The following is a 27,275-nucleotide window of genomic DNA, read 5'->3' as shown; positions in this document are numbered from 1 at the left end:
CAAGGTGAAGCCAGGCATCCCTGACGTTTGTGAGGGGCCGTTGTGGAGATGAGGCAAGCTTAATGCCCAGAGTTACCGAGTGTAGTCCCTGGATAGAGTAGGCACCGAGGTGAGAATTATCGAGTCCGCTGATCCTGGTCCAAGACCCTGCCACGTTGGGAATCGAACCCTGGTCCCAGCCCGTTCTCTGCTCTCGGGTCTGCCGCCTCTAACTAGTGAGCCACACTACTCCACTACTAACCTCTCTCAAGGCTTACCATTTCTGGTTCCGGCTACACCGCATGTCATCACAACAGACGCCTCCTTGGGAGGTTGGGGAGCTTTCCTTCAAGAGCTACAGATAAGCGGGAAGTGGTCCCCCTTAGAGAAGTGGCTCCATATCAATCTCCTGGAACTGCGGGCAGTCTTCCTCGCCCTGCAAGCCCTTCTGCCAAGAATCAAAAATTTCCTAGTGCTCGTCCGTACAGACAACACTACGACGATGCATTACCTCAACAAACAAGGACACTCTCACGAGTCGCAGAAAATGTGGGACTGGCTAATCGGAAACAATATATCTCTTCGGGCGGAGTATGTTCCAGGCATGGACAATGTGCTCGCCGATTCATTAAGCAGACGAAGAACGACGTCTCCCGAGTGGGAATTGGATCAAGGAATCCTCAACCAAATTTTCTCCAGATGGGGCACTCCCCAGATCGACCTGTTCGCCACAAGGTCCAACACCAAATGCCAACACTTCGCAAGTTGGCATCCCCAGAAAGGGTCCCTAGGGAATGCATTTTCGATTGCATGGTGCAACGTCTATGCGTACGCCATTCCACCGTTTCCAATGAATCCCAGGGTCCTCGGAAAGCTGAAGGTGGAGCCATGTACTCTCATTCTGGTAGCCCCAACTTGGCCGCGCCAACATTGGTTCACGGAACTCCACCGTCTATCACTGGAACTGCCAATACGTTTGAGGAAGTTCCCATCTCTCCTCACGATGTGCAACCAGGAAGTCCAGCATCTGAATCTAGCCTCACTCAAATTAGCCGCTTGGCTCCTGAGTTCAGAGAGTTTCAAAGTTTGATTATCCCGCCAGAATGTAGAGCAATCTTTGCTCGGGCACGGGCAGATAGCACCAACAAAACATACTCTTTGAAATAGAAGAGGTTTTGCATCTGGTGTAAAGATCAAGGTATACATCCCTTCTCTTCCTCTCCGGAATAAATATTGCCTTATCTTCTCCATTTGGCAAACTCAGGCCTGGCTCATGCTTCCATCTGGGTCCTTTTGGCGGCGATATCCCGTTATAGAAGATCTCCTACTGGCCCTTCTCTTTGGTCTAACAGATTGGTCAAACAGTTTTTAACCCCTTCGATGCTCATGACGAGCTCAGCTCGTCATGCAGTACACTGCTCGTGTGCTCATGACGAGCTGAGCTCGTCATGAACAATGGATTTACATATTATTCAGCACAGCAGGATAATCTCCCTAGCAGCCAAGGTGTTAAAAGGACTTTACAGGACCTTTCCCCCTGTGAGAATTTTGCCATCTACCTGGTACCTGGACACTGTCCTTAACCAGCTTATGAAGCATTCCTTTGAGCCGGTACACAGGACTGACTTCAAATACCTCTCTTGTAAGACAGCCCTCCTGCTGGCACTCACCTCCTCACGACGGGTGAGTGAGCTCCAAGCTTTATCAATACAGGAGCCTTTCCTGCAATTCAAGCAGGATAGAGTAATCTTACGGACAAATCCAAAGTTTATTCCAAAAGTCCCGTTGGATTTCCATCTCACCGAGCCGGTGGTCTTACGCTCTTTCTTCCCGAATCCCACGACGGCAGCGGAAAGGTCGTTGCACTCTCTAGATCTTAAGCGCTGCCTTAAATTCTATATTGAAAAGACAAAAACCTTCAGGAAGTCTCATCAGCTATGTGTAGCTAACAGTAGACCCAGAAGAGACCTTCCACTCACCAAGCAAAGTATATCCAGCTGGATTTCTGCAGCTATTTAGTTTTGTCATGAGCAGGCAGGGCAGCCCCTGCAATCTAAGGTGCGAGCCCACTCTACCAGGTCAATATCTACGTCCATGGCGCTTTTTGCAGGAGTGCCGGTCATAGACATTTGTAGAGCGGCAACATGGAAGTCGCCACATACCTTCACTAGGCATTACTGCCTGGACACAGAACTCATGAAGGATGCTGCGGTGGGACAAGCAGTACTTCGTCATCTGTTTCCGTAAAGGTGAGCCCTCTTGCATCCCTCCATCCTTCTCATGTATGCACATTTCTCTACTGTATGATTTGATGGTATTTCTTGATTGCAAATGCATCTTTCTGTTAGTCCTTTGATATGGTTTTATCTAATGACTTGTATATCCTATGCCATTCGAAATGTGTGTTGTTCATTGCTTGCTACTCTGATTCAGGCATGTGAATCTATGAAAGAACCCCCTAATACTGGATAAGAAATGCGTTACTTACCAGTAACTGCAGTTATCCAGTATTGGTTTCTTTCATAGATTCTTATGCAACCCTCCCGCCTCCCCTGGAGGGGCTCACCTTCTTCTCTCAGTAATACGCCTGCTTAGCTTTGTGCGTACGAAAATCTGAGGGACTGAGGCTCCTTCCAGGAGGGTTCTAGAGGGAGGTGACAGCTGATTGGCTCTTTTCTAGAGTTTGGTCTTTCTACAAAAGGACAGGTATAGGTTACTAATGTGAGGCCTTTAGGCCTATTTGTCTATATGTCTATGGGACATTACTTTATTTATGTACCGGGGACTCCCAATCCGACGACGGGGAATGATTCAGGCATGTGAATCTATGAAAGACACCAATACTGGATAACTGCAGTTACAGGTAAGTAACGCATTTCTTATAAGTTATCACACATTTATTAGCATGGACATCTCACTATATTACGCTACGCTTCACATTCCATACTCGCCTGCCTGGCGGGAAAACAATCTAACAATAGAGCCAATGCCCATGCGCATTACCAGCAAGAGGAGTCACTACCTCGTGACTCAAAAGGCTTCCTTGAAGAAAAACAACATGGATACTTCTGAGCCCAACACTAGATGGCAGGATTATACTAAGCATGTGAATCTACAGCACTATGTACCATGAACAGATGATTACGGGGTGAGTAACATTTCCTTTTTATTGTTCATTATTGTTTAAATTGATTATTAATTATGTAAATTATTTAATTGTATTTTGAATTTAGAATTTTGATTTTAGTAGTTTTATTATTGATAGTAAGTTATATTTTATTAGAGGGTTGCTGGGTTTGTAGCGGTATAGAATGGGAGGTTAATTGAGTAATAAATAATTAAAAAATAATGTTTATTCGTTTTTAATTGTACATATTTTAATTGATTAATTATGTAGATAGTTGATAGGGATTAATTTAATTAATATTTTAGTTGCAGCTTGCTGCGTTTGCAGCGAAATAGGATGGGAAGTTAAGTAAAATTAGGTGTAGTTTAATGTAATAAATATTTTGTGGCAATTAAATACTATATGATTATAACGTAAATTACCCAATTTATTAATACATAACTGTTGCACTGTTTTTTTTATCCCCTTGCATGTGCGGCGAATTTTCGCGCTGTGCAGGCGTTTTTAAAAGTGGGCGGGATTAGGACGGCCCCCGGGCGTCATCCGCACACGCCTACTGTGACGCATGACGGCCGGGGGCCGCCATGAGCATGCAAGGGGTTAATATGTATTTTAGTTTATATGTTTATTACACATTTTTAATGCTGTTAATTTTTTAGTAGGGGAGTAGGTTGTAAAGTTTAGAAATATTTAATATTTCTTTATATTGATATCTACATGTAATCTATTGGGAATTATGTACATTTTTTAAATAAAAAATATTTATGTATATATGTATACATAATTTATTTAATGGAAAGTGTTTGAGATTTTGTTTGGAATGATTTTTGCTTTTTAAATCTTGTTTTATTGATATTCAGTAAATGAGTAATGTTGCATCAATTTGTTATTGTTGTAGTAGTTATGGATATTGACATTACTATGGGGTCGATTCCGATCGTTAAAAATCACCGTCCGTACGACTCGCATCCGGAGCCGTTTCCGTACGACTCGTACGGACGCTGTACGACCCGACGATTACGATCCCGACCGGGCTACCCGGACGCGAGTCGTACGGTCCACGTCAGGTAAGGGCGATTCGTACGGAAAAGCGCACAATCACATACACACCGTACGGCGCGTACACCCCATGATCGGCGGGGTACGTGCCGTACCCCTGCGATCATGGGGTGTACGCGCCGTACCCCTGCGATCATGGGGGGTACGTGCCGTACACCCAGCGTACATGGGGTACGGCACGTACCCCATGTACGCTGGGTGTACGGCACGTATCCCCCATGATTGCAGGGGTACGGCACGTACCCCTGCGATCATGGGGTGTACGCACCGTACCCAGGGGGGGGAGGGGGGCGTTCCGTACCTGTTTCGGGGCGAACTCTGATTTTACGCAGTTTCCAGCTCCCGTAGAAAAAGGGTCGTACGGAGCGTACCCAACACGGATCGTACTTGCCGGGTTGTAAAAAGCAGCCGCAAACCGTATAAACGTCGTGTACAGCGGGTTCCGAGGGCGATTCGTACAGGAATTCTATTCGTACGGTCCCTGGTACGAATCGTACGGATAGCTGCATCGGGTGTGGATCGTACTACGTCGTTCGTACGGGGACGGTTACAGGTACGATTCGTACGGAAAAAAATGCTCCGTACGACGATTCGGAGCGCTTTTTACGGGATCGGAATCGACCCCTATGTGTAATTTTATTTTTCCTTTCTTTTTTAATTTATATATAGTTATTTTTGTTAATATTTTTTATGTATTGAAATGTAATAATTTTTTATATTGTTTAAAATAAATGTTGGTAAAATCATAGGACTTGTATTCATATATGTAATCCTTTTGCAGTAAAACACTTTGCCTACTGCGGAATAGTAAATTTAAACTTTCCGAAGTACAACACTTTCCTTTGTGTTGCTTAGATTGGGGTGTCAATAGCTCATCTAACCCTACTGTAGTCCAAAGCTTTCCCTACTGTTTAGAGTAGGATGGAAAAAGTAAATCCAACTCCTCCACAGTCCAATACTTTCCCTACTGTTGCTTCCTCTGAAGTGTGAATAGTAAACCTAATCTTTCCGGAGTCCAACACTTTTCCTGGTATTGGAGAAATAGGTGATTTATAATATTATTTACTTATCTATAATATTGTTTGGTTTTACTTTTTTTTGTTAGTTATTTTTAGTAAATGTGTTTTTGGGGTTTTAATATTTTACAATTTTATTTCTATATATAATCATGAAATTCATATTTTTTGGTATTGAATTGTTCAATGTTTATATTTTTTTATTTTTAGTATGTATTGTGTGTGTGTGTATGTATGTGTATATATATGTGTGTATGTATATATATATATATATATATATATATATATAATTTTTTTTAAACTTCATATAAAATATTAAAAACATGAATTATATACGATAAATATTTTTCATTTGATATAGATATATATATATATATATCTCAAATAGAAATTAGTGAAATTTATTTACTTTACATTATAAAAATTATATATATTATATTCAACATTTACTACTTTAAATTGTACATATATTAGAAAAACAATATTTATGCCTCTTTTTAACGCATTTTGCTGTCAGATATTTTTGTTTGCTATTTTTGTCATTTTCATTATAAGTATAGAAACAGGCTAATGTGATAATCATTAGTTTTGGCACCATATTTTTATTAACGAGAAAAAAAATCCACAATATTGTGTAATTGAGTCCATTTCAACATACAGAACGGACCAACCTAAAAATCTTTCTTTAACACAAGTAATTAAAGGTTTCCAGTTACGATTGTATACATTTTTGCTCCCGTTAGACCTCCACCTCCCTCCTGGGAATTAAATCTAGTGGTGTCAAAATAATTGGCTGTGCTCTGTTGGGTCAGTGAAAGCCAAGCTCATTCAGTAGTGGAACCATATACAGTGGTTCATTGCAGTAGAGTAGTGCTCAGAATGCATCCATCTTTTTGGGAATCCGACTTTCATATAAATCAGACAATCTTGTTTACCAGTATTTTTCAGCAATCCAACTTCTCCAGTGGAAGGATCTCTACATTCTTTGGATGTGAAAATGGCCCTTATGTTTATCTAGAAGGAACATAGGTTATATGCAGAACAAAGCATTTGTTTAATTATGGTCTGCTCAGGAATGGTTTTGCTTCTTCCAAGCAATCCAAAGCTATGTGGATAGTTTCTTGCATCTCTTGCTATTACCAGTTGGCTAACAAACCTCTCCCAGGGAAACACAGTGCTCATTCTACATGAAGACGATCGGCATCTGCTTCTTGGTTAAGATATGTACATCAGACCAAAAGATGTAAAGCAGCTACATACAAATCAATACATGCGTTTCACCAAACATTACTGTTTTGATTAAGACTCGAAAACTAACACAATGGTAGATCAAGCAGCTTTAAGCTTTGCCTAACGTCTATTTTCAGTGTTGGTTACCTACGGTCACTGCAGTTTTAAAAAAAAAAAGTATATTCTCCAACATATTGACAACTGTGGAATAGGGGTATGCTTGTTGTTCTATTCTACATTTAGAACCGTAAGTGAGAATTCTACAATGCAGAAGAAAGTGTTACTTGTAATCCGAGTTCTGTATTGTAGGAATCCTCACTGAAGTTATAAACAACCCACCCATCTCCCCGATTTTTATTAGTATTGAATAATAAGATCTGACATTATACTACCACCTAACCGGCATGGAGGCAAAATGTCAGTACAGTTCATGCAAGGAAGCCTTTGGTTTCTTAAAGGAACTGTGTACTCTATGGGTACTTTTGAATCCTTGACCTGACAGGCGCCTTTTCTCTGCATTTTCCATAAGACAGAGGCAAGGTAAAAGGTTATTTAAGATACTGTTGAACATATCTTCAGCTAGGTGCTGCGATGTGGTCTTAAGGCCTTTTTAAAGTCTTTTCCTCTTAAAAAAAATGCCGGAAAAGCTGTACTGTCTTTATATTGGAAGAGGTGCCACCAGACTGTTCGATAATGAGGTGTCTACCTCCAATTACAGATTGAGACTAATATATGAAGAAAGTGTTCCGGTGTCCCCGTGCATAGGCAGGAATATTCTACTTTTATGACTTCAGTGAGGATTCCTACGATGCACGACTAGGAGTACAGGTAACCTTTTATTTTAGTTTTATCCACATAGTTTTCCATAGCACATGAAAATAAAGGTTACTCATTTTATCTTTTGGATGTGGTAACGGTTTGTACATGATTCACTCAAAATTGATCCGTTCCGTATAATAAAAATAAAATGTGTTCAAGGAATTCAGATAAGGACTTATTTTGAGCGTATTATAAATACCCTCTACCAATGTCAGTGTTTATATGATAGACTTCTAGGTGCAGGTTCATTACCTTCGAATATTCCTGAGGTGTCAGACTGGAAAGGAAAACCTTTGGTGAGCAGTATCCCTGTGTGCCGTTAGGTGGTGGTGTTTTGCTCGCGGGTGTTGTCTGCTCCGGAAGTGCCAGGCGCAGTGCGTTTATAGGCCTCACCCCAGCATGCTGACATCAGTTCTTTTCTTTCTGTGCAAAATCTGGAGAAGGGCTACCACAGTCACGTTTTGACTGACCTTTTTTCAAGTTTTTGTTGAAGATTTTTTGAGACTCTGTCTCCTACTATGCATAATGTCCATCAGAAAGGCAGGTTTTAAACAATGCCATGCCTGTCATCAGCAGATGTCGGTGATGGGCCGACATTTGGCTTGTCTCTGTTGTCTTGAGCGAGACCGTGACGTCAGTACATGCAAGGCGGGCCACGCTGAGGTCACAAGGAAGGAAAAGAAGTTGTAGAACTCTTTGATTTCACTGCTCAAGTCTTAGAATGTTTGAGGCCATGGACCTCCTTTTTGGGGAGCCCAAGCCCTCCAGAACTCCCTCAGGCCATCAGGGCCCCATGGATCCTCTGACTACTCCAGGACAGCACCAGTTGAGCGACATTTATCTTCCCTGCCCACCACTCCAGTGCAGATACCCAGCGGTGGTGCCTCCTCCATCATTCTCTACTCCGATACAGAGCTAGCTGGATGTCGTTAGGCTCAGATGCTGACCTGGGGCAAACTCCCCATATCAGAGCCAGTGTCTTTTTAATATGACAGGCCTGGATTTGGTGATGATTGGGAGGTGTCTGTAGACCCTTGTGGATTTCAGACATTGAAGATCCAGAGGACAACTGGTATGAGGATCTGGTAGATGCCAGTAGTCTGGACCCCTCTCCAGACACTGGCCTGTTCTGCCCCCCTACCATGGCCCTCAGTGCCAGTCCAGTCTTGACAGAGTGGCTTCTGCTGGGAGTTGCCCCAACCAAATCATTACTCCCATTCAATGAAGCCCTTACCGACATCCTGCTCGGGCCTGGTCTAAAACCTGCACAGGGGCTCCTATGCATAGGACAGTTGCCAACCGCCCTCCCCCCACGGGCCCCTAGTTTGCCCCAGTATTGGAACTTTCATAGATTCCCATGCTTTGTATCATTCCCCGTCGTCGGAATGGGAGCCTCGGTAGTATAAAAACCATAGAAACAAAAGAGAAACCTAGGTCTAGGCCTCATCTCATTTTGTATCCTATCACCCTCTTTTTGTAAAAAGAGACCAAACTTTTGCCAGGACCAATCAGAGCAGTCTCATCTTCTAAAACCTTCCTGAGAGAGCTCAGAGCCTCAGATTTTTCTACCGCACGTTGTGCTAGGGAGTCTCCACTGAACTCTGCTCAGTTTTTCACTACTTTCTGGTTATTTCTTCAAGTTTTTCTGCTGAAATTCGACATGTCTGACAAGGAGAAGAAGGCCTTATTCAGGTCCTGTGCCTCTTGTGGGAAAAAACGACTTTTTGTGGAAGATAAGCATGAAAATTGTATTTATTGCTTATATCCGGACCACAAGGCCACAGAGTGCAAGATCTGTAGAACCTTCTCTAACAAGACTCTTCGGGACAGAGAAGGTCGGCTATTGACCTGGCTTCAGAAGATGAAGACTCGCAAAGAGGTGCTCTCTTCGGATGAGGAGGATTCCACATCTTTTGCTTCATCTCACAGATCAAGGAAGAGGGGTAGGTCTCCCCCTGGTGCTTCTACATCTGAGCCCCCTCTTCAAGCCCCTCATAAGATCTCTGATAGGTCTAAGAGGGCTGGTCCCCTTCAATCTCCTCACTGAAGTGAAAAGGAGAGGCAGGGACAGGCTGCTGGAGGGATTACAGCCTTAAAGGACAAAAAGGAGGTTGCTCTCCCTTCTCCTCCGTCCAAAAAGAGGAAATCCAGTGACAAACACTCTTCTGTCACTTCAGGATCTGTGCCGGAGAAAAAACAGCGTCCGTCGACGACAAAAACACCAGGTACGTCGACGACAGTTGCTTCTGTTAAAGTTCCCGCTGTTTCTTTGGCTCCGTCGACGGGCTCGTCGGCGGTAGCGATCTCCACGACGACGACTTCGTCGACATTCAAGGTCCCGAGTTTGTCTACGATGACGTCCTCCTTGTCGACGACGACGAGCAAAGTGTTGTCGACGGCCTCGACGACGACGAAAACTACGACGACGACAACTTCAACGACGACGATAATGTTGATGACGACGAGTTCGTCTACGAAGCCGTCGACGATTGTTCCGTCGACGACGAAGATTGTGTCGACGAAGGCAATGGTACCGTAGACGATTCCTTTGGCAGCTCCGTCGACGACTGCTGCGCCGGCGACGACGGCTCCGTTGACGAGACCGTTGACGGGTCAAAAAATGCATTTTCCACCTCAGAAGATGAAAATAACGCCGGAGATGACGTCTCCGCGACGAGTTTCTTCACATCCACCAGCAATGCTTCTGGATGACGAATCTGAGGAGGATGAGATTGAGGATGATGACAATTATGGGCCTGCCTATAGTCCCTCTGACTTGAATGTAAAGATGCAGGAGACGGACACGGAGGAGTATTACGAACATGCTGGTGGCCATCAGGTGCATCCATATGTTCCGGAAGAGCGACGCACTCCTGGTTTGGGACAAGGCATGGTTGCCATGCCCTCCTCGCTCATCTCTGATCTACAAATGATGCTACAGGATTATTGTAAAAGGTTTCCGTCGGAACCTTCTGGGCAGCCTGCGCATTCTCCACCGCAGATACAGTAGCAAGTGCAGCCGGCTATTAGTCTTCCAGTGGTGCCCCTCTCACCACCACCAGTGACACCTTTGGTCCGGGTCCGCACACCAGATCCCGACCCAGCTCCTGCTGTCCATCAGGGATACCTCTTCGGATGAGGAGGTCGTACAGGTGGATCCCTTAATTGATCCGTTGCAAGACCCAGACTTGGACCAAGGTGACAGTGGGCTTACAGATCCGGACGCCGCTGGTCGCGACACTTCCATCTCCCCTCCAGTGGATATAGGGGGTTTTCATCACTTGATGGAAAGGGCAGCGAAGAGGTTTGGACTGCCTGTTACGAGAGAGGAATCGGAATGTTTCCTTTATGACTTTAAGGAACAATACAGGAGATCTGTCAAATCTATTCCCATCATTGAGCATGTATGGGAGGAAGGGATGAAAATTATGCAAAATCCGGCAACAGTTATTCCGGTTCTCCCAAGACTGGAGAAAAAGTATAAAGCTCCAGAAGGCAGTCCAGCTTGCCTTCTTGGTCAGCCAAAGCCTGATTCAGTGATTTCTCAGGCGGCCCAAAGCAAGTCTAAGAATCCGTCCACACCTTTGACCACGCCTCCGGACTAGGACGGTAGACGTCTAGATAACGTTGGAAAGAGATTTTCATCCATGGCCAGCTTGCTTGTTAGGACGGCAAACGCTCTTGCCATCCTAGGCCGATACGACCGCCAGATGTGGTGCGACATGGAACCCTTGGTGGAACTATTGCCAGATCCCACAAAGGAGGAGGCCAAAAAAGTGCTTATGGAAGGGGAGAAGTCTTCCGCAGAAGTTATCGACTGTGCAATGGACATTGCTTCCACGGCGTTTCGAGCCTTAGCAGGCTCAGCAGTGCTAAGGCGCCAGGGCTGGTTAAGAGCCACCTGGTTTCGTCAGGAGGTCCAAAATAGGATCCTGGATCTCCCATTTGATGGGGAAATGCTGTTTGGCAAGCATGTGGACGATACCCTGCAGAATATAAAAAAGGACACGGACACAGCAAAATCCTTGGGGTCACTCAACTACCGTAAGGTCCCCTTAAAGGGCGCACGAGGCAGAGGATTTACATCGTACAGAGGAAACCAACAGAGATATTCCTCTCAGCCTTCACAGTCTTATAAACCCCAGTATTCAAATCAGCGACAGGGGCAATCGGCGTCTTTCTCTCGCCATCAGCCGCGGGGCCGTCAGAACCGTCAAGGACGGGACAACACCAAGCGGCAATAGCGGCCTCCTGGCGCTACCTACTGTTCCTCCCCTCCCAATCACATCAGTGGGGGGCAGGATATCCCTTTGTCTGAACAGCTGGAAATCTATAACATCGGACCAGTGGGTCCTCAATATTGTAGAGTATGGCCATATGTTGGAATTCCAAGATCTTCCTCCAACAAGAGCTCCGGGCGCCATCCGCACAGGACATCTGGGATTACTCCATCTCGAAGCCCATCAATTGTTCCTCAAGGGAGCGATAGAACCGGTACCTCTCTCTCAGAGGGGCCGAGGTTTCTATTCAAGGTTCTTCCTCGTGCGGAAGACGGCAGAGACTTGGTGTCCCATTCTAGACCTCCGGGAGCTCAACACCTATCTCGTCAAGCTCTCTTTCAGGATGGTCACTCTCCAGGAAATTCTTCCTCTCTTGAATCCAGGCGACTACTTGGCGTCCCTGGATTTGGAAGATGCGTATTTCCATATTCCGATACACCCAGCTCACAGACAATACCTACGCTTCACAGTGGGAAAGAGCCATTTCCAATTCAAGGTGCTTCCGTTTGGCCTGCGGTCGGCACCAAGAGTGTTCACCAAGGTGTTAGCACCAGTAGCAGCTTTTCTTCGGAAGCAATCCCTGGAAGTTTTCCCTTGGACGACTGGCTCGTCAAAGCACCATCTTTCGAGGAAACTTCTCAAACAGTTTCAACTTGCATCCATTTGTTCCGTCACCTGGGCCTTCAGCTGAACGAACGCAAGTCAGTCCTGCTGCCCTCCAGAACCGCCAGATTCCTGGGGGCCATTTTGGACACCATGCTATGTACGGCTCGCCCCTCGGAGGAACGACAACTGAAGTTGATGGTATCTGCTCGGCAACTGTACCACAAGAAATGCCTTTCAGTCCGCCAATACAAATCCCTTCTCGGGTCGATGTCATCCTGCATACCATTGGTACCGCATTGCAGGCTGCGAATGCGTCCTCTGCAGGAAGAACTAGACAAGCAATGGCGCCAGGCAGAGGGGTCATTCAACAACAAGGTGTTGGTAACATTGGCAATGAAGAAGGCGACCGAATGGTGGCTTCTAAGAGACAATATCGCCCAAGGTCTGACATTCAGGATTTCACCTTCACCCATGATCATGACCACAGACGCCTCGTTGGAGGGCTGGGGTGCAGTGCTCCGAGAGCTTCAAGTCAGTGGCCACTGGAGTCCAGAACAGCGCCAGTGCCATATCAATTTCCTGGAGCTGACGACCATTCGGTTGGCTTTGCAGGCTTTCCTTCCCAGAGTTCGCAACCATACAGTGCTGGTCCGGACGGACAATACGACGGCCATGCACTACGTCAACAAGCAAGGAGGTACCAGATCGCAAACTCTGTCCACAGAGGCTCAACGGATCTGGGATTTTGCCATTCTACACAACATCACTCTGACAGCCGAACACCTGGCGGGATCACTCAATGTCAAGGCGGATGCCTTGAGTCGACAGACAGAAGTGACTCACGAGTGGGAATTGAATCAGTCCATTCTACACAGGGTGTTCTCGGTTTGGGGGACGCCAGCCATCGACCTCTTTGCTTCTCCGGAGAACGCCAAATGCCGGTTTTACCCAAGCAAAGTTCACCATCAGGGGTCCCTGGGGAACGCTCTTTCGATGGCTTGGTACAGCGCATTCTTTTACGCTTTTCCTCCAATCCCCCTCATTCCTCGAGTTCTCAGGAAGATGAAGGCGGAGCCCTGCAAAATTATTCTAATTGCTCCAGCATGGCCCAGACAATTCTGGTACACAGAGCTTCTGAGGCTCTCCCAAGCTCCTCCAATTCGCTTACAACCCATTCCGTCCCTGTTGTCAAGGAGTCAGGGGCAGGTTTACCATCCGGACCCGAAATCGCTCCACTTGACGGCGTGGCTCCTGAACACAGAGAGTTCAGTCATCTAACACTCTCCCAGGAATGCAGAGAGGTGTTGTCTCAGGCCAGAGCACCAAGTACCAATAAGACTTACAAGGCAAAATGGAAACGATTCTGCTTGTGGTGTCAAGGTCAAGGTCTCCATCCTTACAAATCCCAACCTCATCAATTGTTGCCATATTTACTATCTCTGGCTAAGTCTGGCTTGGCACATTCATCAGTAAAGGTACATCTAGCGGCCATATCAAGGTTTCGACGCAGTTCTTCAGGTCCTTCCTTATGGTCCTCTAGAATCGTTAAACAATTCTTAAAGGGCTTATTCCGGATGTATCCGCCTGTTTGTCCGCCTCCACCAGTTTGGCAGCTCAACCTTGTCCTGGCTCAACTCATGAAAGCTCCGTTTGAGCCTGTGCACAAAGCAGATTTAAAGTTCCTGTCTTGGAAACTTGCCCTCCTCTTGGCTCTAACATCAGCGAGAAGAGTGAGTGAGCTTCAAGCCCTCTCCATAGTGCATCCATTCCTGCAATTTAAAAGAGAGGGTCTTATTCTTCGCACCAATCCCAAGTTTATCCCTAAGGTGCCATCTGAGTTCCACTTGAATGAACCTTTGATTTTGAAATCTTTCTTTCCACACCCTTCTACGCCTGCGGAACGCACGCTACACTCTTTGGACGTTCAGAGATGCTTAAAATTTTATTTGGAGCGCACACGTCCCTTTCGGAAGTCAACCCAGTTGTTTGTGTCCTACAGCGCACCACGGAAGGGATTTCCTTTGGCAAAGAGTGGCATTTCCCGCTGGATCTCCAGTGCGATTCAATTCTGTCATCAGGAAGCGGGCAAGCCACTGGACAGTAGAGTCCGTGCACATTCCACAAGGTCTGTGGCATCGTCGGTGGCTCTCTTCTCGGGAGTCGCCATTAAGGACATATGCAGGGCAGCAACGTGGAGCAGTACTCCTACCTTCACGAAACACTACTGCCTGGAGTCTGCAGGACGAGACGACGCGGCTGTTGGTCAGGCAGTCCTGCGGAATCTTTTTCATTGAGAGGTGAGCTTTCCCTACGATCCCTCCATCCTGGTGAGCACATTTTGTTAGTTTTCTTATGCTATATGTATTACTGATATGGTTATGTGATGCCATGTATTTACAAAATGTGTTCTTGGTAATTTACTGCTAGCTACTCTGATACAAAGCATGGGAATCTATGAAAGTTCCAATACTGGGGCAAGAAAACAAGTTACTTACCTGTAACTTTGGTTCCCCAGTATTGGTAACTTTCATAGATTCCCATGCGCCCACCCTCCTCCCCGGGGAAAGCTCAGTCTTTTTACAGAGATAGTGGCGTTTTGCACAACGGCTACGAAAATCTGAGGCTCTGAGCTCTCTCAGGAAGGTTCTAGAAGGTGAGACTGCTCTGATTGGTCCTGGCAAAAGTTTGGTCTCTTTTTGCAAAAAGAGGGTGATGGGATACAAAATGAGATGAGGCCTAGGCCTAGGCCTAGGTTTCTCTTTTGTTTCTATGGTTTTTATACTACCGAGGCTCCCATTCCGACGACGGGGAATGATACAAAGCATGGGAATCTATGAAAGTTACCAATACTGGGGAACCAAAGTTACAGGTAAGTAACTTGTTTTCTTCCTCACCCAGCACCCCACCCCACCGAGTTTGGTTGTCCGGGCCTCCAGCTCTAAAATAAAATCATTGCGCATTCCCTACCACTCCACCACATAGGTAATCCAAAAGAGTGGATACCTTCAGGAAGAGGATGTTCTCTTCCACTAGCCTGGCTCTGCAGTCAGTGATCTCTGCGTGCCTCTTGGGCCGATATTCCCATATGATCTGGGACTGGGTTGCACAAGTGCTGCCGATGTTCTCAGAGGAGGCCTGAGCCATACTCTCTCAAGTAGTTGCTGACGCAATGATTGCAGCCAAGTTTACCATAAGATGTGGGCTGGACAAGCTAGACTCACAGGGTATTGCAATTTCATAGTCAGTGGCCTTGGACGCCAGTCCTGGTTGATAACCACTGGCTTTTCGGTGAATGTCCAAGCTTCGCTCATGGGTATGCCATTTAATGGCTATCGTTTGTTCGGAGAGAAGGCGGACTCAGTGCTGGAGCGCTTTAAGGATAGCACAGCTACGGCCAGGTCCCTAGCATTTCCATGGCCTTTCACCAACCCCAGTCCACCTCTCAAATTCATGGCCTTGGAAGGAGCTTTTAACCACTTCTCTACACCACAGCCAGCAAATTGCGCAATCTTTTAATGGCGGAGAATGCGGGTCCCATTGATCACCTGGAACAGGTAGCCAGAAGCCCGGTCTGTCCACACCTCTGGCCGCCGCAGCCTTCAAACTCCTTTAGTTTGCCCTCCGACCATCATGGGCTTCTAGTGGGGTGGGGGGGGGGGGCGAGACGAGGGAGGTGTGCCTTCACCTGCATCACTGGAGGTTAATAACATCCAAGTTTCAGGTTTGGCAGCTCTTCTAAAGAGGCTACAGCCCCCACTTACTCCCCCCTCCTCCTCCCAGGGTGACCCACCCTTGCCACCTACTTCAGACATGTTAAGGGAGGACCACTTCTCCTTGATTCATCAGAAAGTGTTAGCTCTCTTGGCCAGGGGAGCTATTGAAAAGGTGTCTGTATCAGAAATAGGTAGCGGTTGCTGTTCCTCCTGCTTGATCGTGCCCAAAAAAGACATAGGCCTTTGAACTATTCTAGACCTGCACCAATCTCTTCCTGAAAAAAGAGACATTCAAGATGCTTACGCAAGTCCTGTCTGCCCTGGATCCAGGAGACTGGATGGTATCGCTGGACCTGCAGGATGTATATTTTCACATACCAATCCTGCCTACAAGATTTACCTGCCGTTCATGGTCGGCCAAGAGCACTTTGTTTGCCGTGCTCCCCATTGGCATTACCAGCGCCCCTCTGGTGTTCATGAAAGTCATGATGGTCAAACCTCACTGGAGGTTAGGAGTTGCAGTCTTCCCCTACCTAGACAATTGTCTGTTGAAGGTGGGCTTGCCACAAACAGTTGTCTCCTGCTCCAGGCCTCGGTGAACATTCAGAATTCTCTGGAGTTCTCTAGCAAGGTGCTGAAGTCTCTCCTGACTCCCTCACAGATGCTTCCATTCTGCGGAGCTGTTCTAGATGTGTTGGAGTTTCACGCTTATCCTCCCACTTGGCGATTGAGGGTATTGAAGCGATAATACTGATGTTTCAGCCTCTAGTGTGGATGTTGGTGAGACTGACTCTAAGGCTGCTGGGCCTGATGGCTAGTGATGCATGCTCTCTGGCATATTCAGGCTCTGCAGTAGGTCCTGAAGTTCCAGTGGGTGCAGCATCAGGGGAATTTTCTCAGAGGGAACTGCAAAAGACTTGCAGTGGTGGTTAATGAACCGCAATTGAGTCACTGCCAGACCGCTCTCCCTTCGCAGACCTCGGGAAATCAGAAAAATATTACTAGACATGTAGGTCTAGTAGCTTGGATAAGCTACTCGACCTGTCACTTGACCCATAAACTTGTGTCAAATAATGTGATCGTAGGCAAATATCTTATTTCAACCATTTACCTTTTTCTTCATTATAACTTATGAGAGCACATTTAAATATGTGAATCTGCTGCTCATAAAAACTTGCTTGATTTAATAGAATAAACATTTGTTCCATGTATAAGGAAAATCTAATTCACATCTAGGGTACACAATACACCTGACATGCCTCACTAATAGCATTGTCATCAAGGCAAGGGTAGGAATGTTTCTCAGTTATATTTAAGAACTCTCACTTTTAATAAATATATTTCTAGAGCATAATGTGGTTGCGCACTCATTTACAGACCAACATTTTCCACTGAAATGGTCAAAAATGTTCCTACTGGCATCAAGTTCTACTGACAAAACTATATAGAATTTGAACAATAATGTGTGGAAATCGATTTTCTGCAAATATTTGTCATTTGCACATTACCAAGTAAAGTATTTTTATTTGTTTTGAGTATATTAGTTTCTTCGTTCGCATTTCATTTTAAAATGACAAAAACGTGTTTTCCCAGCTATTGAACTAGATTTCGAAATATCTGTACAGTTATTTTACAAGCTATTTAAATGTTGTGCGCCCAGCACAATTGTCAGATTGTTTACTTTACAACATCCTCTAACTTTGCTGTCCAAAAATGCAAAATGTCAGCAGTTTTGCACGCCGACGTTTCTATGGCTACTCTCTCTCAGAGATGCTTTTTTGTCTCAAGCGGAGCTCCAGCCTCCTGTAGACATTTCCACCAATACCACTCCTGCCCAGAGTTCTCAGGAATGACCGGACCTAAGTCATTCTTATACTTATGGCTCTGGATTGGGCACAGAGAGTCTGGTATTCCAAGCTGCTGAGCTTGAGTACTGGTCCCCCCAATCAGGCTGCCACTTTGGGAGGAAATTCGTTCGCAGCAGCAGGGCAGGGTTCTGCATTTGGACCTGAACATGCTTCGCCCTCATGCGTGGAGTTTGAGGGGCGGCAGTGGACTGCTTTTGACCTCCAAAAGTCTGCAATGTTATACAGGCAGACAGGCGCCCCTCCAAGAAGACGGTATATGCCTGCCGTTGGAAGATATTTGTGGCATGGTGTAGAGATAAACACTTTCACCCTATGTGCACACCTTTCCCTGATACTTTTCTTCATTCTAATCTTAGCCACGCAGGGCTGTGCTTTGGGCACGTTAAAAGGTTATCTTTCTGCCAGCTTGGCATTTCTGCGGATCAGCCATCCCTTTTCAAATCCCCTATTGATTCCTTGAGGGCCTCCAGCATCTTCCCCCCAATACACTTCATTATGCCACAGTGGGATCTCAACTTAGTTTTCATATTTCTCAGGTGTTCCCCCTTTGAGCCTGTAGAAAACTGTCCACTCGAGCTTCTCACCATCAAAATGGCCTTTCTAGTGGTGATATTAACTATCCTTAACATCTATCCAGAGAGTCAGTGAGTTACAGGTACAGTCGGCACATCCTCCGTACCTTCGCAATAGAACATTACTTTTACCGAAGGTGGTAACCACCTTTCATGTAGGCCAATCCATCACTCTGCCTACGTTTTACGCTCCGCCTCATTACTCTAAAAAAGAGGAAGGACTGTAGCGGCTGGACCCAAATAGACTTTGTCGTTGTACCTTGACCGGGTTCCAGGTGACCGATCAACTCTTTGTGGCGTACTTCGGAGCAAAGAAAGCTAAGGCGGTCTAGAAACTGACTATCTCATGATGGATAGTGCTCTGTGTCAAGATCTGGTTTGCATTGGCCAAAAAGTAAAGTCCTGAAGGCTTGCAAGCTCATTCTACCAAAGCCAAGGCTGCGACCACTGCGTTAGCTTGTGGCGTTTCTGTCCTGATATCTGTTAGACAGCAACATGGTCTTCCTTGCACACATTTATGAAGCACTACTGCTTGGCAGTCAGTTATGTGTCATGGTCATTTTTCCCGTTCAGTCTTACAGGACTGCTTAGTTCATTCGTATCGCAGCTCCCGCTTCCGAGGAGGTTTGCTTGTGTATCTCCTCTGAGTAAGGAATCTGAGACTTGCAGTCTCTATCAGATTAACAAGTTACTTATCTTTGGTATGCCTTATCTGGTTAAAGACTCTATTTAGCCACAGATTCCTTACCAACTCACCCTTCCTTGCTGCCTAGAATGTATTTTAGAGTAAAGTGTTCTCATTTTTAAGAGCACTAGCTTAGAGAACAATTGGTCAGTGGTCCTTGTGGCTCTATGCGTCTGGCATGGAAATTCACGAAAATAAACTTACTTCACCGTGCTGGGGTAATTCCTATATAAGCACTGCACGTATCCCTTCCGGTGCCACTGCCACGTGTAGCCGAACAACTCTACCTACCGGCATACAGGGGTACTGCTCATCAAAAGTTTCGAGATCCAGTCTGACGCCTGGAAATATTATAAGGCAAGGAATCTGTGGAAAAATAGTCACTACCAGATAAGGGATTCCTGAAGGTAAGTAACTTTTTTAGCTTGTTTAGTTACTACTGTTAGGAGCATGGACTTCAAAAACCTTTTAGGATAACTACACGTTTTAAATACGCTTAGTATAAAGTGTTTGGAAGAACAAATATAAGTACATAAAATGAAGCACCCTTTCCACAAAAGCGAATAGCTCTTACAAATTAATTTTATATTGTGCATGCTGTCTTTACCAAAGAATACAACACAAAAGTTAAAAGCTGCAGTCCCATGAAGTTGAAAGTTGATGCTTCCAGAAAATATTTATTATTATTCTTTAACTTGGCAACAGTGGGTCTGCTAGTTTGTCAAAATGTGTGCATTCCAATACAAATTTGTTAACACTTTTTTTTCCTTTCAAACACACTTGACAATTTTACAGATAGACGTGGAAGTCAACCATAGATCTGATCAAATATAACAACAAAAAGATGAAGGGAAACACAATTACCTTTCTGAAGCGAGCATTAAAAGCATAAATACAGTTAGAATACACGTTTTAATCTCTTTTCAGGTGTTTTGGAGACTGTGCTAGGATCTAATTAACCTGGACAATGTTGAAGCAAAATAAATCAACGAGCCAATCAGTGGTTAATAATATAATTTTTATAGTGAGAAAAGGTTTGAACCTTGGTTTATTTTCCATATTCCCTATAAATTGGTACCTGCTAAGTCCTCCTAAACTTGTTCTACAGTGATCTATACTAAAATAAAAATACATGGACTAATCAAAGCACTCGGTTACAAATGTGTTTTGCTGCTGAAAACATTTGTTTTACATTTTCTATTTTTAACTTTAGGGTGATTGTCGGTCATACAGCTATGTCTGTGGAATTTCAAGTAAAGATGGCCCACACTGGGAGTCTTTGATGTTCTTTGCCAGGCTTATACCACGCATGTGCCACAATATAAACAGGTTGGTAGTCTCACATCTTCATAAATAAAATGTTTGAATGTGCATGTGTCTCAATCATTACTTTTCCGATACCCCTTTTTTCTTCTGTCTGTGCATGTAACAAACTTAAAAACAATGCCTGGCCAGGCTGGAGCCTTAGTACCAGAAATTTCAAAATAATAATAAAATGTCCATATGTGTCAAATCGCAGGCTCTTGCTATGGAGCTGCCACTGTTTTCCGTGGCCTAGAGTCATTAGGGTATGGTTCCCAGTAACTTGGCCTTTTCTTCTTCAATTATATTGATGAGATTAACACCAAAGGTTCTGTTTTTCTCATCCCACAACACTTTAAAAAATGATGCCACTGTTAATGGAGCTGCGGTTTCATATTTTTTGTTGTGTGGGGTGGAATTATTTGTATACTTGTGTTTCTAAACAGATTTGAAAAGCATTTGATCAACTGTCGCTCCATGTTTAATATTTTGGTGTGCTTGAGAATTGTATTCGAAACTTCAGATTCGAGGCATATGAGCTGCAGATTCTACACCTTGCATTAGATCGCCACCTGGTGTTGGGCTCGGATGATTGCATGCTGTTGTCGTCCTGGAAGAAGTCTTTGTAGTCACGAGATAGGGGACTCCTCCCTTGGATGATAGTGCGCATGGGCATCGGCTCCATCATTAGATTGTTTTTTTCCACCACTGGGTTCGGATGAAACTTTTCCGCTCCGGTTCGAAATCTACTTTTCAAGTACTTCGACGCTTAAAAATGTCTTCAAACTTCACCAAACAACTTTCGATACCAATAAACATCGACTAGACTTCGTCAGCTCGATTCCGGTCGTCGACGCGGGCCGTTGGGCCTACCTACGCCATGAGGCCTACACCTCATGGAAAGGACGCCATTCAAAAGATGCCCTGAGTGTGGAGCAACATTTGCACACAGTGACCATCACAAGGTCTGTAACCTGTTCTTATCGCCAGACCACGACGAATCCAGCTGCACAGCCTGTGCATCCTTTCGTTCGAAAAAGACCATTCGGGATCGGAGGGCCCATCGACGCGACATGCAGAGATAAGCGCCAGAACCAGTGGATATCTTCGAAGGTCCATGTGTCCAGGAGGAAGATTCCAATGATCTTCAGATTGTATCCGAGGCAGATGACTCCATACCTTCAGGTCAACGTGTGAGTACCACTGCCCCTACCCCAGCCCAAACACCAAAATCGAAGCCAAAGGTCAACCTGCGGGGCACAGTCGAGACCGAAAAAACACTTTGAAAGCCCCGCCATCGAGCCCGGCTCCGAAGAGAATAATGAAGCCTTCCGGTAGCTCCATACCGAGCAAACCGCATGTGCCAATACCACCTGCTCCTTCGGCACTGAAACAAAAAGAAGTCCCGGTTCCGAAAGACACTCCGAAACAGTCGACTCCGAGAGACAAAGCGACTCCGAAAACAACGAAGCCTGTTTCCGATGCCCCGAAAACAGCTTCCACTCTGAAGCCGATACCCTTGGTGCATAAAAAACAAACAAAGCCTGCTTCCAATCCTTCCAAGTACACGAAACAAGCTTTGGCTCCAAAGACAATACCTTCGGTGCTGAAATCTACGCCAAAGGACTCAACATCGGCTCCTAAGGCTAAAGACAAGCAACAAACAGGTTCGGAACCGAAAAGATCGGCGCCGAAGGCTGTGCTTAAAGAAGAGGAGCTTTTCCAACCAGATCCTTTACAAAAAAGGATCTACATTGATCCAGAAACAGGACATGTTTCCACCACACCACACCACACAGGAAGAGTAAGTCAGATAAAGCAACTACACCTCCAGCGCCTGTCAAGAAGAACTCTGCCACATCTCCTATGCACCCTTCTTCTCCTGTATCTCCTTCACCTGCTCTTCCTTTAAACATTTCACCTCAAAATTCTCCTCCTCATTCTCCGCAACATACACCTCCTCAGGATGTTTATGATGATGAGTATAGCATGGGGGGAGGGAGAGACACAGATGGCCCTTTTCCCTACCCAATAGGTTCACCAGACTGGGAGTATCCAAACCCACAGGATGTACCAGATATTCCTGACCCACATACATATCCATCTAAACCTTCTCCTCCAGAAGACAATATTGGGTTTGGACACTTAATTAATAGGGCTGCCATCTATCAGAATGTCACCATGCATTCAGATGAGGCAGAGGAAGACTTTTTACTAGACACTTTTGAACACTCTCTCAAAAATCTGTGCAAATACTGCCAATGGTTAAAGGGGTCATTAAACATGCACCAGAAGTGTTTAAAGATCCTGTAAGAGCTAGAATCATAAACCCAAGGATAGAGAAAAAGTACAGAGCAGCTCCTGGGGATCCAGCCTACATTAAAGGACAGCTACCCTTAGACTCCCTAGTAGTTTCAAACACTAGGAAAAGAGCAAATTCCCAAACATCCGGTGAAGCACCACCTCCTGATAAAGAATCAAAGATCGTAGATGCTTCAGGAAAAAAGAATAGATGCCCAAGCTAGCAATACATGGCGCATCGCTAACACACAGGCCCTCCACGCAAGATACGACAGGGCTCACTATGGTCAGCTAGAGAAGCTCTTACAACATCTACCAGACCAATATAAGGCACAAGCAGATGACCTCATACAGGAGGGTAAGCTTATATCAAATGCCTCCATTAAATGCGCACTAGATGTAGCATACACTGCATCCAGAGCAATAAACACCAGTGTCCTCCTTAGACGTCACGCGTGGCTACGCATTTCAGGATTTAAGCAAGAGGTGCAAACTACTATCTTAAATCAACCAACAACAATGGTTTGGTCCAGAGAGAGACACAGCACTTGAAAAAATGAAGAAAGACACTGACACAGCTAAGTCTATGGGAGCTCTGCAGTCCACCCAAGCAAGAGGCTCCTTTTGTCGCTCCTTCTACAGAGGAGGCTCCAAACAAGCTGGAGCAGACAATTCAACTTCCTTGAGGCAACAGCAACAAGGGAAGAGGTCGAGGAAATGACAATAATCGAACCTCTTCCAACACAAAACAGTGACTTCCTTCTGCTCCCCCAACAGCATTCCACTTCTGTAGGGGGCAGACTAACACAGTTCCTACCTGTCTGGAATTCCATCACAACAGACAAGTGGGTAAGACAAATTATCCAGTATGGTTACTGCCTAGAGCTTACAGCTACCCCTCCACATATACCACCCAGACAGCGTCCAATGTCCACAGAACATCTAGCGCTGCTCCAACAAGAGGTTCTCTCATTGCTGAAAAAAAAAGATGCACTAGAGCTAGTTCAGTTAAAACATCAAGGAACAGGGGTTCTCCAGTATTAGGGGTGTCTTTCATAGATTCACATGCCTGAATCATTCCCCGTCGTCGGATTGGGAGTCCCACGGTACATAAAAAAGCAATAATATGCCATAAATATGTAGTAAATACCAATAAAAACAAACCAGGAAGTAAAGTAGCCAAAGCTACAGTAAGAAAAACTTCCACATCTATGACTATCCTAGTCATTTTGTATAGTCCAAACTACAGCCAATCAGGCGCCAGCACTCACCAGAATGTTCTCCCCAGAGGTTCAGGCTCTCAGATTTTCTACCGCACGTCATGTGAAGGGAGTCTCCCTGAGCTCTGCTCAGCTTTTTCATCTTATCTTCCTTTTGGATCATTTCTTCAAGAATGTCTTCAAAGAAGTCTCTGTTTAGAGCCTGTGAATCTTGTGGTAAGCTCCGGCTTTTTAAAGAGGACCCCCACAAAAAATGTATTTATTGCCTCTATCCAGATCACCAAGTCAAGGACTGTAAGATCTGCAGAACCTTTCCTCAAAAGACTATCAGAGACAGAGAGGTTTGGTTGCTTTTGTGGCTACAAAGGCTTAAGGATTCTGATAATCCTGTGTCTGAGGTTGGCAGTGTTGCCTCTGGTTCCACTTCAGTGTCAAAAAAGAGGCCTGCGTCTGAGGTACTGCCATCTCCTGGGGCTAAGGTTGCTAAGAAACATCAACCTTCTAAAGGTTCTGACAAGCCTTCCACTTCTAAGGCTGCCCCCACAGGCAAGTGTTTGGAGGTTTCTTCTGTACCTCAAAAACGGTCCACCAAGAGTTTGCCTCAGACAACTGACAAGGTTTCACCTCAGGAAACTTCATTATCGTCGACGACGCCTTCTTCTGTCCTCTCGTCGACGAAGACCTCCGTCGACGCATCATCCACGTCGACGATGACCTTCTCATCTCCTAAACCAACGATGATTATGACGACGACATCTTCTTCACCTACCATGGTCTATGTTAACCGTAGGACCTCTCTCGTCGACGACGGCCGTCGTCGACACCTCGTCGTCGGCTCTTCTGAAAGCTCTACCGTCGACGAAGAAGATGCCATCGACGGTTTCGTCGGCGAGCTCCATTCCGCCGACTAAGACGTCGACGAAGGTTGTACCGTCGACGACGAACATTCCGTCGACGAAGCCCAATCCGTCGACGAAGCCCAATCCGTCGACGAAGCCCAATCCGTCGACAGAGCCCTATCCGTCGCCGAAGTCCATCCCGTCGCCGAAGTCCGTCCCGTCGCCGAAGTCCGTCCCGTCGCCGAAGTCGACGTTACCGTCGACGGAGCCTTTGATGTCTGCTACTGAAGCAGCGGAAAACACACCGTCGACGCCGCAATTGTCATCTTGCACTGCGTTGCAGGTATGGTCACCGTCGACTGTGTTCTTTACACCAAAGCCATCATTGCAGGTGCCTGACCGACTTTTAGACTCGGACAGTGAGGATGACGTGGTTGATACATTCGGAGCGGCCACTAGTCCTTCTGAGCATAAGATAAAGTTGCAAGAAGACGAACAGGAGGATGAACAACCACCTATACAGATGGCGCCCCAGATGGACAGTGTACCTGTCGCGCAAGTACCAGTTGCTTTACTGACCAACCTACAATACATGTAGGACGATTATTATAGAAGGTTTCCACCTTCTGAAACTTCAGGCTCAGGGCCTGCTACTCCGGCCACTGAAGTACCGGTGCCAGTTTTACAACCAACAAATCCTGCTTCACCTACTCCGCAGTCTCAGGTGGAGGAAGTAGATCCTCAGTCTTCGGATGAGGGGGAGCAAAGAGAAGAAGGAGAGGTACAGGATGAGTCGGAGTGGGATGAATATCAGATTCAAACACCTTCCCCTTCGCATCAAGCAGTCTCAATTTCACCCCCAGTGGAGGTGGTTAGCTTCCACCTTTTAATGGAACGTGCAACTAAACGTTTTCACATCGATATGGAGCATAAGGAACACGACTGTTTCCTATATGACTTTAAGGATCAGCCCAGGCAACAGATTAAGTCTATACCCATCATTGACTTTATTTGGCAGGAGGGTATAAAAGTCATGGCAACCCCGGCATCCATTCCTCCAGTCCTGCCACGTTTGGAAAAGAAGTACAGAGCACCGGACAAATCTCCTGTGTGCCTTATCGGACAGCCGAAGCTTGACTCTGTGATTGTCCAGGCAGCTCAAAAGAGGGCTCGGAACCCTTCTTTTCCGCTTACAGCCCCGCCAGACAGAGATTGCAAACGCCTAGATTCGATAGGGAAACGTGTCTCCACTATGGCGGCTACGACAGTTCGAGCGGCAAATTCATTGGCCATCTTAGGAAGGTATGACCGACAAATGTGGTCAGACATTGCACCATTCATTGACCTCCTACCTAAACCTTCTAAGGCTGAAGCGCTCAAGATACTGCAAGAAGGCCAAAGAATCTCAGAATAGATTATTGATTCAGCAGTGGATGTAACCTCAACGGGCTTTCAACAGCTAGCGGGGGCTGCGGTTCTTCGTAGACAGGGTTGGCTACGTTCAACTTCCTTTAGACAAGAAGTCCAAAGTAAGGTGCTGGACATGCCATATGATGGCGAATATCTGTTTGGCCCTCAGGTGAAGGACGCCTTACAGACAAAGAAGGATACAGTAACAGCAAAATCCTTAGGCACCCTCCAATTCCGCAAGCCGCACTTTCGAGGAGCGAGAGGACGAGGATCGTCCTCCAACAGAGGTGGATATAACCAACAATCCTCTTACAGACAAAACAATCAACGATACCATGCTCAACGCTATCAATCTTACGGCCAGATAAAGCCTACTTATGCCCAGAACAGGGGAAAAGCGAATTACAGCGGAAAAGATAAGCGCCAATGAGACTTTTCACCTGCCACCACCACTGCCCTGCTCTCAAGAAAGAATTATTGAGGGCTAATATAAAAATTTTACTCAAATAGGCAGTCAATAACATCAGACAAATGGGTCCTGGATATTGTAGCATGGGGTCATGCCCTAGAATTCGAGAAATTTCCTCCAAATGTTTCCCCGAAAGGACACCTCCAGCTCACCTGAAGGAGCTATTTGCCCAAATCAGATTGATGCAAAAAGGAGCGATCGAGAGCGTACCTCAAAAGATGAGGGGAATGGGGTTTTACTCCAGATTTTTTCGAATAAGGAAGAAAAACGGAGAGTGGCGCCCGATTCTAGATCTTCGCGCTCTAAACAAGTACTTAAGGAAATTAACTTTCAGGATGTTATCGCTTCAGGAAATATTACATCTTTTGGCAGCAGGAGATTACATGGTCACCTTAGATCTTCAAGATGCATATTTCCATATTCCCATTCTACCTCGCCACAGAAAATTCCTGCGCTTCAGGGTGTCTGGCAGGGATTACCAATTCAGAGTTCCTCCTTTCGGACTACGGTCGGCGCCAAGAGTTTTTACCAAGGTCCTGGCTCCAGTAGCGGTAGCGGCGCACCTCCGGATGGAGGGAATCCAAATTTTCCCATACTTAGACGACTGCCTTATAAAGGCCAATTCTCGAGAAGTCGTGCACTCTCATCTACAACAGTGTCTACACCTGTTTCAATCTCTGGGCCTTTCCATCAATCTCGAAAAATCCCAATTGAGACCTTCTCAAAGACAAGCTTTCTTGGGAGCAACATTGGACACCCAGAAACTACAAGCTTTTGTCT

The 27,275-nt window shown here is 45.7% G+C and overlaps 1 protein-coding gene across 1 annotated transcript in view; it reads left to right on the top strand.

Annotated features, from left to right (window-relative positions):
• Positions 1–27,275, top strand: part of GMPS (guanosine monophosphate synthase) — a 515,861-nt gene that overhangs the window by 334,351 nt on the left and 154,235 nt on the right. Inside the window, exon 13 of the mRNA XM_078667712.1 lies at positions 20,168–20,283. Coding sequence (XP_078523838.1) covers positions 20,168–20,283 — 116 coding nt within the window. The remainder of the gene's footprint in view (positions 1–20,167; positions 20,284–27,275) is intronic.

This window comes from Lissotriton helveticus, chromosome 11 (assembly GCF_964261635.1).
Source record: "Lissotriton helveticus chromosome 11, aLisHel1.1, whole genome shotgun sequence".
Lineage (NCBI taxonomy): Eukaryota > Metazoa > Chordata > Amphibia > Caudata > Salamandridae > Lissotriton > Lissotriton helveticus.
Note: the sequence above shows the minus strand (reverse complement) of the source record. Positions and strands in the feature narration are given on the sequence as shown.